This window comes from Mauremys mutica, chromosome 1 (assembly GCF_020497125.1).
Source record: "Mauremys mutica isolate MM-2020 ecotype Southern chromosome 1, ASM2049712v1, whole genome shotgun sequence".
In the NCBI taxonomy this organism is placed as follows: Eukaryota; Metazoa; Chordata; order Testudines; family Geoemydidae; genus Mauremys; species Mauremys mutica.
This window is the reverse complement of record NC_059072.1, coordinates 138,779,723-138,797,572: the sequence shown is the minus strand read 5'-3', so window position 1 is coordinate 138,797,572 and position 17,850 is coordinate 138,779,723. Positions and strand designations below refer to the sequence as shown.

The 17,850-nt window shown below is 48.7% G+C and overlaps 1 protein-coding gene across 1 annotated transcript in view; it reads left to right on the top strand.

The window, feature by feature from the left end:
- Positions 1-17,157, top strand: part of LOC123355764 (antigen WC1.1-like) — a 69,262-nt gene extending 52,105 nt beyond the window's left edge. Inside the window, exons 10-15 of the mRNA XM_044998420.1 lie at positions 372-514; positions 6,814-6,909; positions 8,572-8,655; positions 12,858-12,947; positions 14,256-14,393; positions 16,676-17,157. Coding sequence (XP_044854355.1) covers positions 372-514; positions 6,814-6,909; positions 8,572-8,655; positions 12,858-12,947; positions 14,256-14,393; positions 16,676-16,803 — 679 coding nt within the window. The 3' untranslated portion in view covers positions 16,804-17,157. The remainder of the gene's footprint in view (positions 1-371; positions 515-6,813; positions 6,910-8,571; positions 8,656-12,857; positions 12,948-14,255; positions 14,394-16,675) is intronic.
- The last annotated feature ends 693 nt before the right edge of the window (positions 17,158-17,850 follow it).

Here is a 17,850-nt window from a genome sequence, read left to right as displayed (position 1 = left end):
TTAAAGCATCCCCCTCTTCCCATCAAGGGTTAAATTTCCCTGGTGCTGGGTCACAGAGGATGAGCTGCAAGCTGCAGCCTGAGGGAAGGAGCTCCTTTCCATAGCCTGTGAAATCTGAGGGCAAATGACACCTGGGTGGGAGCTGCAGGCGCTGCTGATCCAGAGGATGCCTGTCTGCTGGCTCCAGCTGACAGAGCAGGGGCCCATGATTTAAACAGCAGCCTGTGAGCTGCCCCCATGGCACATAGATTGTCCCAGTCCATTACCCTGCTGTCCTGGGCCGTGCAATGAGTGACTGGGGAGCTCCCTGTCCCTCCCCGCACACCTCGACTCTCACAGGATAATCTCTCCCTTTTGTATGTTCATTTCCGTCCAGCTCCCCCGCGTCGCCCTCAGACTGACAGTGGGAGAGTCACGGTGCCTGTGGTCATCTGCATTATCCTGGGGGCCCTGCTCTGCCTGGTCTTAATCATCCTGGGGGCGCAGGTGCGAAGTGCCAGGGCACAGCGCAGAGGTGGGTCCTGTTTGGTGTCACTGTGTGCAATGCCTCTGCAATAGCAGGGGGGCTGCGGGGTGTCAGGGTGAGAGGTGATACCGGGCTGGGTGGGGTGGCCGAGGGCACCTAACTCCTCTCTCATTTAATATTTCGTTACTGGAAGAGCCCAGATGATACTAGCTAGGGACCTTTACAGTTTCAGAGAAGCTACATCTATATCCCCCCACCCTCCCGTGATCAACTCCAGAAGTGCCTACTCAGGCTTCAGCCATCACCTGTCTCTGAGTGGGAACCTCCTGTCCCACCTCCTTGTGGCCTGGGGTTTTTAATGCTCCACAGCCCCCTGCCTTCCACTGTGAAACCCCCAGCAAACCAGTCTGCCCACAGGCCAGCCCCCATGCTGTGCGTTCTCCCCAAGGGCTATGAGCAGTGTATTGCCAGCAGTTACAAGTCACTACCCAGCTCTCTCTCAGCAGACTACACCTTGTTAGTAGGAAGAAACTATCACAAGGAACACTTTAAAAACAATAAAAATTCCTCCACACCTGCTGAACACACCAGAATTCACCCGTCTTCCTCATGGGAAGCCTGGTAGACCAACGTCCCTCCAACTATTCAGTGTTGGGATCCCCGTGGACAGAAGGTCCTGCCCATTTGCTGAATCAAAATGAAGGCCCTGAGTCTGTTTAAACTCAGCCTTTCATATCAGAAATCTTTCTTTGTCTCATGGTCTCTGGTAACCCAGTTTGAACCAGTCTGTGTAAACCACCCTAAAGGCTGTTACCTTTCTGGAGTTGTTACAATCTCATTGGTTCACCTTAATCAACCCTCCCCCCGCCCCCGCCACTCTCACACACACAGTTTTTTCTTCCTGGAGGAGCTGTGGTAACCCTCCCACATGCAGTAGAACATAAACCATTCATAGATTTAATACAGTGATTCCCAAAGATACCGCCTGGGGTCAGGGCCGGCTCTAGGTTTTTTGCCTCCTCAAGCAAAAAAAAAATTGGCTGCCCCCCACCCCAGACCTGGGATTGCCCCCCAGCCCCTGCTGCCCGAGCCCTGGGCTCTCCCCCGCACCTGCACACCCCTGCCGCCCCAGCTCTGGGCCTCCCCCGACCATCACCCCCCTGCCATCCCAGCCCTGGGTTCTCCCGCCCCCGACCCACACCCCCTGCCAACCCAGACCTGAGCTCTCCCCCACACACACCCTGTGCCGCCCCAGGTCTGGGCTCTCCCCCGCACCTGCACCCCCTGCTGCCCCAGCCCTGGGCTCTCTCCCCCACCCGCGCCCCCCCTGCCGTCCCAGCTCTGGGCTCTCCCTCCGACCCACACCCCCCCTTCAGCCCCAGCCCTGGGCTCTCTCCCCCACCCACACTCCCTGCCGCCCCCTGCCACCCCAGCCCTAGGCTCTCCACCACACACCCTGTGCTGCCCCAGCTCTGGGCTCCCCCCTGCCACCCCAGCAGTGCCCCCCTACCTACACACCCCCTCCTTCCCCAGCCCCCTCCACCTGCACCCCCTGCCACTCCTGCCTTGGGCTCTCCGCCCCCTTTCCCTATCTGCACCCTCCTTCCACCCCAGCCCTGGGTCACTGATAACTTGCTCCCAGGGCAGGTCATTCAGCAGGAATTTTGGATGTGCACAGAACACAGACAGGATTGGTTCCCATATGGTTACAGAACTGTAGTAAAGTGGAACAATTTTCAGCTTGTGTGATTGGAACATATCTGGATGCATATTATAAGACTGTCCTCCATAAATGAGGAAAAGTCAAGGTGCCTTTATTATTCTTTTGTTCCACTCTTTGTTTTTATAGGGAATTTGCCAATGTAATATCACTCTCTTCCTTTTAAACAAATAAAACTTAAAAAAAAAAGGCTGTTGAAAATGGGCTTCTATCTCCCTTGCTAGGCTTGCTATAGACCACCAGATGAAGGGGATGAGGTGGACGAGGTTTTCTTCCGGCAACTAGCAGAAGTTACTAGATCGCAGGCCCTGGTTCTCATGGGAGATTTTAATCACCCTGATATCTGCTGGGAAAGCAATACAGCAGTGCACAGACAATCCAGGAAGTTTTAGGAAAGTGTAGGGGACAATTTCCTGGTGCAAGTGCTGAAGGAACCAACTAGGGGCAGAGCTCTCCTTGACCTCCTGCTCACAAACAGAGAAGAGTTAGTAGGGGAAGCAAAAGTGGATGGGAACCTGAGAGGCAGTGACCATGAGATGGTCGAGTTCAGGATCCTGACACAAGGAAGAAAGGAGAGCAGCAGAATACGGACCCTGGACTTCAGAAAAGCAGACTTTGACTCCCTCAGGGAACTGATGGGCAGGATCCCCTGGGAAAAATAACATGAGGGGGAAAGGAGTCCAGGAGAGCTGGATGTATTTTAAAGAATCCTTATTGAGGTTGCAGGAAAAAAACATCCTGATGTGTAGAAAGAATAGTGAATATGGCAGGCTACCAGCTTGGCTTAACAGTGAAATCCTTGCTAATCTTAAATGCAAAAAAGAAGCTTACAAGAAGTGGAAGATTGGACAAATGACCAAGGAGGAGTATAAAAATATTGCTCGGGCATGCAGGAGTGAAATCAGGAAGGCCAAATCACACTTGGAGTTGCAGCTAGCAAGAGATGTTAAGAGTAACAAGAAGGGTTTCTTCAGGTATGTTAGCAACAAGAAGAAAGTCAAGGAAAGTGTGGGCCCCTTACTGAATGAGGGAGGCAACCTAGTGACAGAGGATGTGGAAAAAGCTAATGTACTCAGTGCTTTTTTTGCCTCTGTCTTCACAAACAAGATCAGCTTCCATACTGCTGCACTGGGCAGCACAGTATGGGGAGGAAGTGACCAGCCCTCTGTGGAGAAAGAAGTGTTTCGGGACTATTTAGGAAAACTGGACAAGAACAAGTCCATGGGGAGGGATGTGCTGCATCCAAGGGTGCTAAAAGAGTTGGCGGATGTGATTGCAGAGCCATTGACCATTATCTTTGAAAACTCATGGTGAACGGGGAGGTCCTGGATGATTGGAAAAAGGCTACTGTAGTGCCCATCTTTAAAAAAGGGAAGAAGGAGGATCTGGGGAATTACAGGCCAGTCAGTCTCACCTCAGTCCCTGGAAAAATCATGAAGCAGGTCCTCAGAGAATCAATTCTGAAGCACTTAGAGGAGAGGAAAGTGATCAGAACAGTCAGCATGGATTCAGCAAGGGAAAGTCATGCCTGACTAACCTAATTGCTTTCTATGAGGAGATAACTGGGTCTGTGGATGAGGGGAAAGCAGTGGATGTGTTATTCCTTGACTTTAGCAAAGCTTTTGATACGGTCTCCCACAGTATTCTTGCCAGCAAGTTAAGGAAGTATGGGCTGGATGAATGGACTATAAGGTGGATAGAAAGCTGGCTAGATCGTCAGGCTCAACGGGTAGTGATCAATGGCTCCATCAAGCAGAGTGCCCCAAGGATTGGTCCTGGGGCCAGTTTTGTTCAATATCTTCATTAATGATCTGGAGGGTGGTGTGGACTGCACTCTCAGCAAGTTTGCAGATGACACTAAACTGGGAGGAGTGGTAGATACGCTGGAGGGTAGGGATAGGATACAGAGGGACGTAGACAAATTAGAGGACTGGGCCAAAAAAAACCTGATGAGGTTCAACAAGGACAAGTGCAGAGTCCTGCACTGAGGACAGAAGAATCCCATTCACTGTTACAGACTAGGGACCGAATGGCTGGGCAGCAGTTCTGCAGAAAAAGACCTAGGGGTTACGGTGGACAAAAAGCTGAATATGAGTCAACAGTGTGCCCTTGTTGCCAAGAAGGCTAATGGCATTTTGGACTGTATAAGTAGGGGCATTGCCAGCAGATCGAGGGACGTGATCATTCCCCTCTATTCGACATTGGTGAGGCCTCATCTGGAGTACTGTGTCCAGTTTTGGGCCCCACACTACAAGAAGGATGTGGATAAATTGGAGAGAGTCCAGCGGAGGGCAACAAAAATGATTAGGGGGCTAGAGCACATGATTTATGAGGAGAGGCTGAGGGAACTGGGATTGTCTAGTCTGCAGAAGAGAAGATTGAGGGGGGATTTGATAGCTGCTTTCAACTACCTGAAAGGGGGTTCCAAAGTGGATGGATCTAGACTGTTCTCAGTGGTAGAAGATGACAGAACAAGGAGTAATGGTCTCAAGTTGCAGTGGGGGAGGTTTAGGTTGGATATTAGGAAAAACTTTTTCACTAAGAGGGTGGTGAAGCACTGGAATGGGTTACCTAGGGAGGTGGTGGAATCTCCTTCCTTAGAGGTTTTTAAGGTCAGGCTTGACAAAGCCCTGGCTGGGATGATTTAGTTGGGAATTGGTCCTGCTTTGAGCAGGGGGTTGGACTAGATGACCTCCTGAGGTCCCTTCCAACCCTGATATTCTATGATTCTATGATTCAGATAGAGAGGTGCATTGTCCATTTAGTCCACCGAATTCCTTCTTTGGGGGCTGCAAGGTGAGGTCACACCAGTATCCCTAATCCAGTCTGGGGATGTTTTCTGAAGGGGATATCTGGGCCAAAGCCTTCTACTCCTTGGGCACACTTGTTCCCCATTCACAGGGTCACCCTGCTCTAGCAGTGAGCTCTCCATTCACAGCAAGCTGCATCATGAAGTTTTAGCTACCATACTCCCTCCCCCTCCCTTCCTGTTGATAGTGGCCAAGGGAATGCTGGGAAATGTAGTTCTTTCCCTGCTCCGGGGCTGGCTCTATAGGCAGGGAGCTAACCAAGGAACTACAGTTCCCAGGGCCCTCTGTTGGTTCTCAGCTCCCAGGCTGGATCCCTGCCAGCTGCCGCCCCTGCAAATGGTCTTCCCCAAGCAGCTGCTTGCTTTGCTGGTGCCTAGAGTCGCCCCTGCCTGGGGTTGCACAATCTATCTAGGGTGACCAGACAGCAAATGTGAAAAATCGGGACAGGGGGTGGGTGGTAATAGGAGCCTATATAAGAAAAAGACCCCAAAATCGGGACTGTCCCTATACAATCAGGACATCTGGTCACCCTAAATCTATCCCATGGAGGGGTTCCGAATATCACAAGGAGAGACATCATGGAAAAGGCACCTAGAGAAATTGGAAATATTGTCAGGAAAAAAGTATATAAAAATTGAGTTCTGGTAAATAGTTTTGAAGAGAGTGATACAGTAGAAAAGACAATCTTAGGAGGGAGAAATGCGGGAAAGGAGCATTATACTGTATTATACTCAAACCTAGCACTAGTAGGGGATTTTACATTTATAGCACACGATACAAACATTAGCTACCAGCTCCTTGGCAAGAAGATGGAGAATGGGATTGCCATCAACATACATGTAACATTCACAACTTTCCAGTAAGACAATGCCCATAGTCGGATCTCATGCTTCAGGGCTTCAGCCGGTCACCCACAGGGGTCAGGAAGGAATTCTGGGAAGTCCCCATATTTGTGTTTTGTTTCTTGCCCTCCTCTGAAGCATCAGGCATCAGCTACAAATGGAGCTGTGACACTGGATGGGCTGGACCAGTCCTCTGAGGTGCTATAGAGAAACCTGTTTCTAAGATATCTGGCTGGTTTGTCTTTTCCACATGCTCAGGGTCACGCCAATTGGCAGATTTGGGGTCAGGAAGGAATTTTCCCCCAGGTCAGATTGGCAAAAAGGGACCTTGGGGGATTTTCATTTTCCTCTGAACCATGGACCATGAATCACCTGCCAGTATTATCTAGGCATCTCTCATCTCATCAGTTCCCTGCCATTGCTGGGGCCTGGGATATTGGTGGTACCTTAGTCATTCCTGTCTTCTGCCTGTGGCACACAAGAGCTTATTCTTCTGAGGACTGAAATGCTTTAGTCTAAATGCATCTTTGGGCTCAAACCTAGGGGTATGTGGGTGAAATGCAGTGGCCCGTGTTATACAGGAGATCAGACTAGATGTTCTAATGGTCCCATCTGGCCTTTAACTCAATGGGAAAAAAAGTGTTATAATCATTTTGCAGATAAACACCAGTGTGGGGGAAGAATTATTTAAGCTGCTCCAAAGGTCAATAGCCAGGAATAATGGGATGAGATTAAAAAGGGAACATTTAAGATGAATGTGAGGAAGCTTCCGGACAGCGAACTAGCCCTGGGAACCATCATCAAAGGGCTGTTGTGCAAAGAAAGCTTGTCCCCTGGCTCATTTCAATTCCAGCACTGGGAATGTGCTGTAGCTTCAGGCTCACACTGGGCCCAGGAGGAGGGGCTGGATGATCCCATAGTGTTTCCCATCTCTGGTTTCAATGACCCTGTGCAAACCCTGCCCTTTGTTTTCAGGCTCCAGAAGACCCTTGGATCCCTTCTCTGACGCCGTGTACGAGGAGATTGATTATAACCTGATGAGAGAGAAGCAGGAGATGTTCAGTCGCTCAGGTCTGTGTGTCTCACTCTTAACAAAAAGAACAGGAGTACTTGTAGCTCCTTAGAGACTAACAAATTTACTTGGGCATAAGCTTTTGTGGGCTAAAACCCACTTCATCAGATGCCCAAATAAATTTGTTAGTCTCTAAGGTGCCACAAGTACTCCTGTTCTTTTTGCTGATACAGACTAACACGGCTGCTACTCTGAAACCTGTCACTCTTAACAGGGAGCAGCTATCTAATGCTCTTTCCCTATGAGGTCCTGGCCCAGAGTGAAATCACTGCAGCTTCAGCCCTGTGAGCTTCTCATTGGCGCTGGGCACAAGTCTTCATTACAAAATGTTTGATGAAAAATGCGGGTTCAGACACACCAAAACATTTCACAAATTCCTGTTAATTTCACCCATTTGTTCCAAATACGCGCAGAACAATTCATTTCATTTCAACAGTTTCTAAAGAAAACATTTTGTTTTTTTTTCAATTTAATAGTATTTTTCCATTAGAAATTTCCTTTAATTTTATCTATAAAAACAAACAAACAAAAATTGACTAATGCCCAAAAGAACACCAAATCTTTTCATTGAATATTAAACTATTTATTTTACTTTTCAATTTGCCAAAAAAAAGAAAAAAAAAGTAATTTTTGGCTCAACTCAAAACAATGTTGTTGGGTTTTGTTGTTGGTTTTTTGCTTTCCCCTTCCCCAATAGCCGAGAACCAAACCATCTGTTTTTTGTTTGTTTGTTTGTTTTTGTTTGGGTTTGGGGTTTGTTTGTTTTTTTCCAAGCTCTAGCTGTGGGAACTGGGTCTGTGGTGAGAGCAGCAGTTACTCATGTAGACTGAGGGAGATGGGCTTCCTTCCCACCATACACTGAGTGTCCCTGTTCTAGGAACAGTTAATGTCACTATGTCCGTCTTTCAGCTTTGGACTGTAACGAGGGGTCAAGAAAGCGAATAACTGGGGCCAGGCTAAACTATCATTTGAAAATTCTCTGGAGCTTTTGAGCAGGGGATGTTCTGTGCCCACCTCCCACCATAGCCACTGGTCAGCTGGGTTGGCTCCCTCCTGCCCCTCAGCAGAGAGATCAGCCCAGGAGAGCCTCATGAGTTTGAGTCATGGCCCTTTTATCCATTCTGCTTTTTTGTCTCAATGTCTGATGGGAACATCCTGCCCAAGGGCTGTGCTGTGGTGGGGCTCTGGGAACATGCTCAGGGCATCCCCCAACACCACTGACAAAATGGTTACAGTGAATCACAGACTCTGCTCTGGGCCTATCTTGGCCTAATCGGGAAACACCATGGAGAGCTGATTGACTGATTCATGGGGGAGGTGGGTATATCCCTGAAGAAGGAGGAGTCCCCTATGTGGCTGAGGAGGCCAGGACCATTATGGAACTTCCCTGGACCAGCAGCCAGAGACGTGCCCTTCACTCACCCAAGAATATTTCAGGTCAGATTGTAGCATCCCCTCAGTCACATTTACCAGAGTGACATGGAGATTTCTCTTGGGGAGTCTGTGTCAGCCTCTCACTGCTCAGAGTTGCTGTGAGTCACCATGTCCTGCAGAAGAAGGAATAGACTGAGACCAGAAATCCCGCTCCAGGCCCCAAATGTGTTCCCAGTCCCACAGTTCTGCTGTTCTCACTGATGAATTTCTGGTTCTCGTCTCTCCAGTCTCCTATTCAGATGACTCAGTGGCGAAGCTGCATTATTACACCGGGGACAGCGAGGGGGAAAATGATCCTGGATCAGAACAAGGTAATGGGGGAGGGGCAGACTCAGGCCAAGAGACCCAAATCTGGGCAGAGAACAGAATTTCTATGACACTTTCTGCAATCGCAGCCATTTCCCATCACATGGTTCCCATTTTACACAGTCAGGACTGCACCCTTAGCAAGTTTGCAGATGACACTAAACTGGGAGGAGTGGTTGATAGGCTGGAGGGTAGGGATAGGATACAGAGGGACCTAGACAAATTAGAGGATTGGGCCAAAAGAAATATGATGAGGTTCAACAAGGACAAGTGCAGAGTCCTACACTTAGGACGGAAGAATCCCATGCACTGCTACAGACTAGGGACCGAATGGCTGGGCAGCAGTTCTGCAGAAAAGGACCTAGGGGTTACGGTGGACGAAAAGCTGAATATGAGTCAACAGTGTGCCCTTGTTGCCAAGAAGGCTAATGGCATTTTGGGTTGTATAAGTAGGGGCATTTCCAGCAGATCGAGGGATGTGATCATTCACCTCTACTCAGCACTGGTGAGGCCTCATTTGGAGTACTGTGTCCAGTTTTGGGCCCCACCCTACAAGAAGGATGTGGATAAATTGGAGAGAGTCCAGCGGAGGGCAACAAAAATGATTAGGGGGCTAGAGCACATGATTTATGAGGAGAGGCTGAGGGAACTGGGATTGTCTAGTCTGCAGAAGAGAAGATTGAGGGGGGATTTGATAGCTGCTTTCAACTACCTGAAAGGGGGTTCCAAAGTGGATGGATCTAGACTGTTCTCAGTGGTAGAAGATGACAGAACAAGGAGTAATGGTCTCAAGTTGCAGAGGGGGAGGTTTAGGCTGGATATTAGGAAAAACTTTTTCACTAGTAGGGTGGTGAAGAACTGGAATGGGTTACCTAGGGAGGTGGTGGAATCTCCTTCCTTAGAGGTTTTTAAGGTCAGGCTTGACAAAGCCCTGGCTGGGATGATTTAGTTGGGTTTGGTCCTGCTTTGAGCAGGGGGTTGGACTAGATGACCTCCTGAGGTCCCTTCCAACCCTGAGATTCTATGATTCTATGATTCTAATCCCATTGAACAGGATTTCTGCCAGAATCTCAGGATGGGAACATGTGCCCATCTCCTGAGTACACACCCCTGGGAGTGGCTCCCAGTGACCTCCCCAGGTGAAGAGCTGGCGGAGATGGGTCAGTGTCTTTGGGTGGAAGGCATCAGTGCCCAGCAGGGCTCCTCTCTCATCTCTGAGAGGTGGGGGGAATATTATCCTATATTATAATTACAGATGGGCTCAGCCCAACTCACTGATCTGAACCCACCAGAATTTTAGGGGAAGGGAATTTGCAGATTCTGACCCTAACTCTGGATTTCAGTTTTGGGGCTGGCACCTGTCACTATAACAGTCTAAAGCAAAATCCTGGATCTGAACTTCCTGGCTTGGGCCCATCTCTAAGGGTACGTCTACACTACAGGATTATTCCGAATTTACATAAACCGGTTTTGTAAAACAGATTGTATAAAATCGAGTGCACGCGGCCACACTAAGCACATTAAATCGGTGGTGTGCGTCCACGGTCCGTGGCTAGCGTCGATTTCTGGAGCGTTGCGCTGTGGGTAGCTATTCCGTAGCTATCCCATAGTTCCCGCAGTCTCCCCCGCCCCTTGGAATTCTGGGTTGAAATCCCAGTGCCTGATGGGGCAACAGTGCCTGATGGGGCAAAAATCATTGTCGCGGGTGGTTCTGGCTAAATGTCGTCAGTCATTTCTTCCTCCGGGGAAGCAACGGCAGACAATCATTTCACGCCCTTTTTGCCTGGATTGCCCTGGCAGACGCCATATCATGGCAACCATGGAGCCTTTTTTGCCTCTTGTCACTGTCACCGTATGTGTACTAGATGCCGCTGACAGAGGCGATTCAGCAGCACTACACAGCAGCATTCATTTGCTTTTGCATGATAGCAGAGATGGTTATCAGCCGTACTATACCATCTACCATCTACCATGCCATTGTAAATGAAATGACGGTTACCAGTCCTTTTGTGCTGCACCATCTGCTGCTGTCATAGGTGCCCCTGGCTGAGATTGGCCGGGGGCACAAAAAACAAAAATGGGAATGATTCCTTGAGTCAATTCCTCCTTTACGGTATCTAAAAATAGAATCAGTCCTGCCTAGAATATGGGGCTAGTGTACTAGAGAACCAGTGTATCAGAGAACCAGAGAGCACAACCGCTCCGTGTCAGATCCCACAGAAATGATGAGCTGTATGCCATTCACAGGGGGTGCCCCTGCAACAACCCCACCTGTTGATTTCCTCCTCCCCCAGCCTTCCTGGGCTACTGTTGCAGTGTCCCCCCATTTGTGTGATGAAGTAATAAAGAATGCAGGAATAAGAAACAGTGACTTGTTAGTGAGATATGAGGGGAAGGCAGCCTCCAGCTGCTATGATAGTCCAGACAGGACATTAAGCAGTGTGGGGGAGAGGAGCCCAGCATCCCGCTGCTATGATAGTCCAGGCAGAACAGAATCTTTTCTTTACACATGAAGGGCGGGGGCTGATGGAGCTCAGCCCCCTGTTGCTATGATGAAGACGGTTACCAGTCATACTACACCATCTACCAGGAATGATCAGGAGTTTTTTACCCAGGCGCCCCCGGCCGACCTCACCGGAGGCCAGCCAGGAGCACTCTCGGGCTGATGATGACAGATACCAGTCCTTTTGCACTGCACCATCTGCCATAAGGCTGATGATGAGGATGGATATCAGCCATATTGTACCATCAGCCACCCATGAGTGGGGGCAAGGATGCGGCCATTGACTGCTGCAGCATCGCGTCTATCAGCAGCATTCAGTAAACATAGGGTGACATTTAAAAGAGTCAAGAGAGGATTTTTTTCCCTTTTCCTTCTGGGGGTGGGTGGGGGGGAGGTAAATTGACAAGCTGTGCCCTGAACCACCACGGACAATGTATTTGACACTACAGCCATTTGGAGCTCAGCCAAGAATGCAAATGCTTTTCGGAGACTGCAGGAACTGTGGGATAGCTTGAGTCCTCAGTCCCCCCTCCCTCTCTCCATGAGCGTCCATTTGATTCTTCGGCTTTCCGTTACGTTTGTCACGCAGCAGCTTGCTGAGTCCCTGCTGTGGCCTCTGTCTGGAGATTTTTTAAAAATGCTTTGGAATTTTGTCTTCTGTAACGGAGCTCTGATAGAACAGATTTGCCTGCCCATACAGCGATCACATCCCTACGGTCCATGCTGGAGCTCTTTTTGGATTTGGATTTGGGACTGCATCGCCACCCGTGCTGATCGGAGCTCCACGCTGGGCAAACAGGAAATGATATTCAAAAGTTCGCGGGGCTTTTCCTGTCTACCTGGCCACTGCATCCGAGTTCTGATTGCTGTCCAGAGCGGTCAGTGGTGCACTGTGGGATAGCTCCCGGAGGCCAATACCGTCAATTTGCGGCCACATTAACCCTAATCCGATATGGCAATACCGATATTAGTGCTACTCCTCTCGTTGGGGAGGAGTACAGAAACCGGTTTAAAGAGCCCTTTATATCGATATAAAGGGCCTCTTAGTGTGGACGGGTGTGGCATTGAATCGGTTTAACGCTCCTAAAACTGGTTTAAACGCGTAGTGTAGACCTGGCCTAACTGTAAACAGGGCAGCCTTTCTACCCCAGATGCTCTCAAGGGAGTCCATGAATTTGGGCCCTTTGGGAGTTTAGCCTGTGGCTGGGGGAGGAGACACTGAGCAGATGAGCCAGTTCTGCTGAGAAGATGGAGTGCTGCCAAGCTGAGCCCTGGGCTGCCTGAGAGGCTAGTGGAGAGCAGGAGCTCACAAAGGATCAGAACAGTGACCTCCCAGCATGAGCTTTAATTCCTGCAGCGGGGAGGTTTCTCCTCCCCAGTGAGACAGGAGATCAGCTGGATTCAGAGACCATCTCTGGCCTTGCCAGGCCTGTGTCCCAACCTGTTATCTCAGCACAAGCCCAGATCCTGCTCCCACTGAAACACATACAAGAGCTGCTGTTGGATTCTGCAGGGACAGGACTGGCCCCTAGTTATTTCTGGGACTCCTGTTTTACTGTAGTTCTCTAACTTGTGCCCTCTCACCATGGGCCCCCTGCGACTTCCCTCTCATGTGCCATGATAAACAACTCTAGTTATAAGCACCACCTGCGCTGAAGAGACACTGCTGGTGCCAGGGGCTGAGTGTGGTGTTTGCTGTTCCAGAGGGAGCTTCCCCAAGGGGGTCTCAGTTGGATTATGATAACGTGGAGGAGCCTGCCTTGAACGACGTCCCCCAGACTCCAGACGGCCGAGGTGAGTAGTGACTCCGACTCCTGGAAGTAACATCACCCTGACGAAAAACTAATTGTATTTCCCAGTAGGAACAATAGTGGTTTGTTAAGAATACCACAAAGTTCACCCACCAGTATTGTCTATTGGCGTAACGCTGGGGGCACTGACCAGGTGCATTACAAGAGCTCTGTGGAGGCCCAGGGGTAGGGAAGCGTGTGATGTCCTAGGCCATGACAGAGGCCCATTGCAGAGACTGAAGGAGCAGTTTGCTCATGAGCTGTCCATGCTGTACTTGGCTCAGGTCACTGACCTGTGACCCACACTGCCATGAGCACTAGGGTTACTCACTATTTGTAAACATAATGCATCAAAGCAGAGACCTTTACATAGCAGTAATGTTCCCTGCCAGCCTTTCCTGGCATGCAACTATGGCAGCTTATATACAGCTGTGTCAGACACACTGTGAAAGGGGGGTGGGCGGGACATAGAGATTTTACACCCGAGGGCCCATGTCCCACCCTTATTAGCTGGCTCAGCTCCCATTGGTGTTAGTACATTGGAGACTGATGGCAGTTTATGGGGTAAACTTTACCAGGAGAAAGCAAAAAAGAGTCCTGTGGCACCTTATAGACTAACAGACGTATTGGAGCATGAGCCTTAGCGGGTGAATACCCACTTCGTCGGATGCATGTAGTGGAAATTTCCAGGGGCACTTCGTCGGATGCATGTAGTGGAAATTTCCAGGGGCAGGTATGGAAATGCCCCTGGAAATTTCCACAACATGCACCCCACGAAGTGGGTATTCACCCGCTAAGGCTCATGCTCCAATACGTCTGTTAGTCTATAAGGTGCCACAGATCCAGACTAACATGGCTGCTTTTACAGATCCAGACTAACATGGCTACCCCTCTTATACTTTATCAGGAGAACGCATTGAAAAGACATTTTAAAAATAATGTCAAGTTTAGGAAGCCGGAGACAACCTCTGGACAATTCCAAGTCATTTACATTTGTAATTATTGTAACCAAATGCCTTGTGGAACGATCCCTCTGAACTAGATTCCAGTCACCTCTTTCCAGAACTCCCCCTTCCCCTCGTCATCTAGGAGCTCTAGGATCCACTCAACCAGGTACTGAAATGTATCAAATCAATCTGATCTGTAAATCCCCTCAGTCTCAGGGTTCCAGAGCAGGGCTTGTCTTACATCCCTGAGAGTGGAAGGGCTGAGAGAGCCCCAGGGACCAATGAGTCTGGCGCATCTGCAGCTTGTAGTTTATTTCTATCTTCGCTGTGAATATTCTCTTAATTACTTCACATCTTCACGTCAGATGCCTCTGCCCTGCCTGGAGATGTCCCAGGGGATGGCTATGATGATGCCAGAGAAGTGTCTGACACTGAAGGTGACCCTCATTTGGGGCAGAATAATGAGAAAGGCACTGGAGCGAATGACAGGGATTCACAGACAGGTGCGTGGAGATCTTTTTGCACTTCACACTGTTTCTGCAGAATGGGAGGGCTGGAAATGTGGAGTACGCAGCAAGAGAATAGCCCTGGCCAAGCCAATGCCTGTGAGGCAATCTCTCCTTCCCTCATCTCTCCATTCCCTCAAAGCAGAGGCTTCAGTGCCTGCCATGGAGAGAGGAACAACAGGGTCCCTGCTGGGTGGTACTTCGTGGTCAAACCAGCAAGGTACCTGGGATCCTTCTGCCTCTAGGTTCCAAATCTTGTGTTGCTGCCACACCCTGGATGTGCTCGATTCCCACCCATTCACTGTGCATGTATCTTTTGGGCAGAATCTTATACACCAATGTCCTGTTACTGCTGCACCGGTGTTAAAGAGCCCATTACACATCTTGTAAAATCTGGAATTGGCTTTGCCCATTGTCCTTGGCCAATCCTCTCTTCCCCATTGTGTCATGAGCAGAGACAACATCAGCCACCCCAGAGGAGGTTCAGTGGTGATGAAATGTGCATTGATTAGTACTGATAAGAATAACGTGCTAATGTTCATTGCTGGGCAGAGTGAAAGTTATGATGTTCTTAACCAAGCACTCCTTGCTGGTAAGTGCTTGGGTTTTGTACATGGAGTGACAAGTAGCTACAGCTGGAACTTGGCATCTTTACCTGGTCTGGAAACCAAAGGTTTTACTCTCCAGACTATGTATAGAGATGACGGATTAGAAGTTGTCATAGACCCAAGACTGAAGGGGGAACGATTCCCATCTGTACTGTAGAACAGAGGTTCTCAGATTGGGCAGCACAGAATATTTTCTGGGGCAACATGAGAAACCAGAGCAGAGAGCGTTGGCTCTGTCCGGGTACCCAGTTTTGAAAGCAGCTGTCATAAACAGACAGTTAAGGGTTAACTCTTCTTTTACCTCTAAAGGGTTAAGAAGCTGACATAACCTAGCTGACACCTGACCAAAAGGACCAATAAAAAGATAAAATATAAAAAAGAGGGAGGAGGGAAATCAGTCTTTTGTCTGTTCAGTAAGTTTGTGCCGATGTGGAAAGATCCAGGATTCCACCAGCTAATATTTCTTAAAAGTAGTGAGTATTAGAGAAGAATTCTCTTAGATTTCTTTTCTTTTCTTTTGTGACTTCTTTTTGCATAAGAGGGAGAATCAAATTTGTGTAAGTAAGGTTTTGCCCAGAGGGCAGGGGCGGCTCCAGGCCTCAGCACACCAAGCGTGTGCTTGGGGCGGCATGCCGTGGGGGGCGCTCTGCCGGTCGCCAGGAGGGCGGCAGGCAGGCTGCCTTCGGCGGCATGCCTGCGGAGGGTCCGCTGGTCCTGTGGCTTCGGTGGAGTCGCGGGACCAGCGGACCCTCCGCAGGCATGCCTGCGGGAGGTCCACCAGAGCCGCGGGACCAGCAGACCCTCCGCAGGCAGGCAGCCTTCCCGGCGACCGGCAGAGCGCCCCCCGCGGCATGCCGCCGTGCTTGAGGCGGCGAAATGTCTAGAGCCGCCCCTGCCAGAGGGACATCCTCTGTGTTTTAAATTTGTTGTCTGTGACATTTCCTTGCATGCTAATCTCACAGAGGTATCCCTTTCACCCTTTTTCTTTAATTAAAAGTTTTCTTTTTAAAACCTGATTAATTTTTCCTTGTTTTAAGATCCAAGGGTTTTTGGATTGGTGTTCACCAGAGAATTGGTGAAGAAATCTCTCCAGTCTAGGAACTTGGGATGGAGATATTTTGGGGGAAGAGAAACTCCAAATGGTCCTTTCCCTGTTTATTGTTTAAATCATTTGGTGGTGGCAGAGGAGTACCAGGTTTTAACCTAAGCTGGTAAATGATCTTAGGGGTTATCTCATGCAGGTCCCCACATCTGTACAGTAAAATTCAGAGTGGGGGTGACACCTTGACAGCAGCACTGCCACCGGCAGCCGCACAGAAGTAAGGATGTCATGGTCCGGTGTTGCTGCTGTTACGTCTCCGCTGCTGCTGGCGGCAGTGCTGCCTTTGAGCTGGGTGGCTGGAGAGCTATATACTTAAATGGCTCTTTTGACTCTATGCCCTACTGCTTTTCATATTTAGTGAAAGTTGCATGTTGATTTTTTTTTTAAATTGGTACATTTACTTGTGTGGCGGGGAGGGGAGGTGTCAGCTACTACGGATACATGGAAAGGGGCCACAATCAAAGAAGTTTGAGAACCACTGCTGTAAAGTGCACTCCACCTTGCTCTGCAGCCACACATAACCATAGAATGGATCCACTGACTGTACGTCTCCCCCTTGCTGTTTTCAGGTTGGAGTCGGCATTCGCTAAGGAGTGAAGTTGTCTCTGGTATGGAGAAGGAAACCCCGTCCCTGCCTCCTGGAGACACAAGTTATGATGATGTGGGACATGGTGACTCTGGGGGTTCAATATCATAACAATTTGACTGGACAAAATAACCCTGTGAAGATGCAAACGCTTCAACTCTTTCTCTCAGAAATGATGCCCAGAGAAAGTTTCTGCCTGGTAGATAGACAAAGCAGGTGTTTTTGTAGGATTTGTGTGAAGTTGCAGGAAATACAAGAGTGAGTGGGAAAAGGTTCATAAGCTTTCTTTGTATAATTTCCCATTGTTTGGAGGGGGTGGAAGTTTCCTGCTTTTTTATGTCTATAATTTCTTCTGCTTGACTTTGTGACTTTTTCATATTAAATACTTTCTGAAAGTCTTCCCCTTAGTGGATGGTTTTCTTGCCAGATGATTTGTGCAGTTTCCAGGGCTCACCACAAGGAGAGGCTGAGATTAAACAAACCAAGAGACAAGGGAAGGCCACCTTTGGGTATAGCTGGGTGGGTTTACACATCAGGCATGTGGTAAAAGTGAGAAACCAAGTAGAGACATTCAGAGATGAGCAACATTGTTGTTCCTGAAGTGAATTCAGATTTGAAACTTTTATTGAGTCCAAGGAGATAAATGCAAAAATTATCCCTGAGTAATTCATACCTGAAATTAAACAAACTGTGAAAAGATTTCAAGATTAGCAATAAATGCAGAGGATGAATATTTCTGCTAGGACTAGAAATTAATTCTATAGAAAATAATGACAAGAGGACGGTTAATAAGAATCTGGATTTCCACTGAACCAATAAAGCTACAACAAGTAACAAATCACTGAGTTGTTACGTAAAACTCCAGTAAAACTGATCATGTTCACATGTTTATTTCCATGACAATCTACAAATGTAGTTTAAAATCGATGCTGAGCTGAGAACTGACCAGTGGGAAAAGACAGAAATGTTCTCTTGATGAACCCTCAGTGAAATCAATACCAGAACGCATCCAGAGGACATCGCTATTTTACAGAAATGTCTGTCTTTCCTTTATCACAAATCCTGCATTCAGTTGGGTCACTTCATCTGTAGAAGGATAGATTAGAAATACAAATGGTGAGAGAAGGCGCTTCCAATCATCTGCATTCAGCAGGGCCA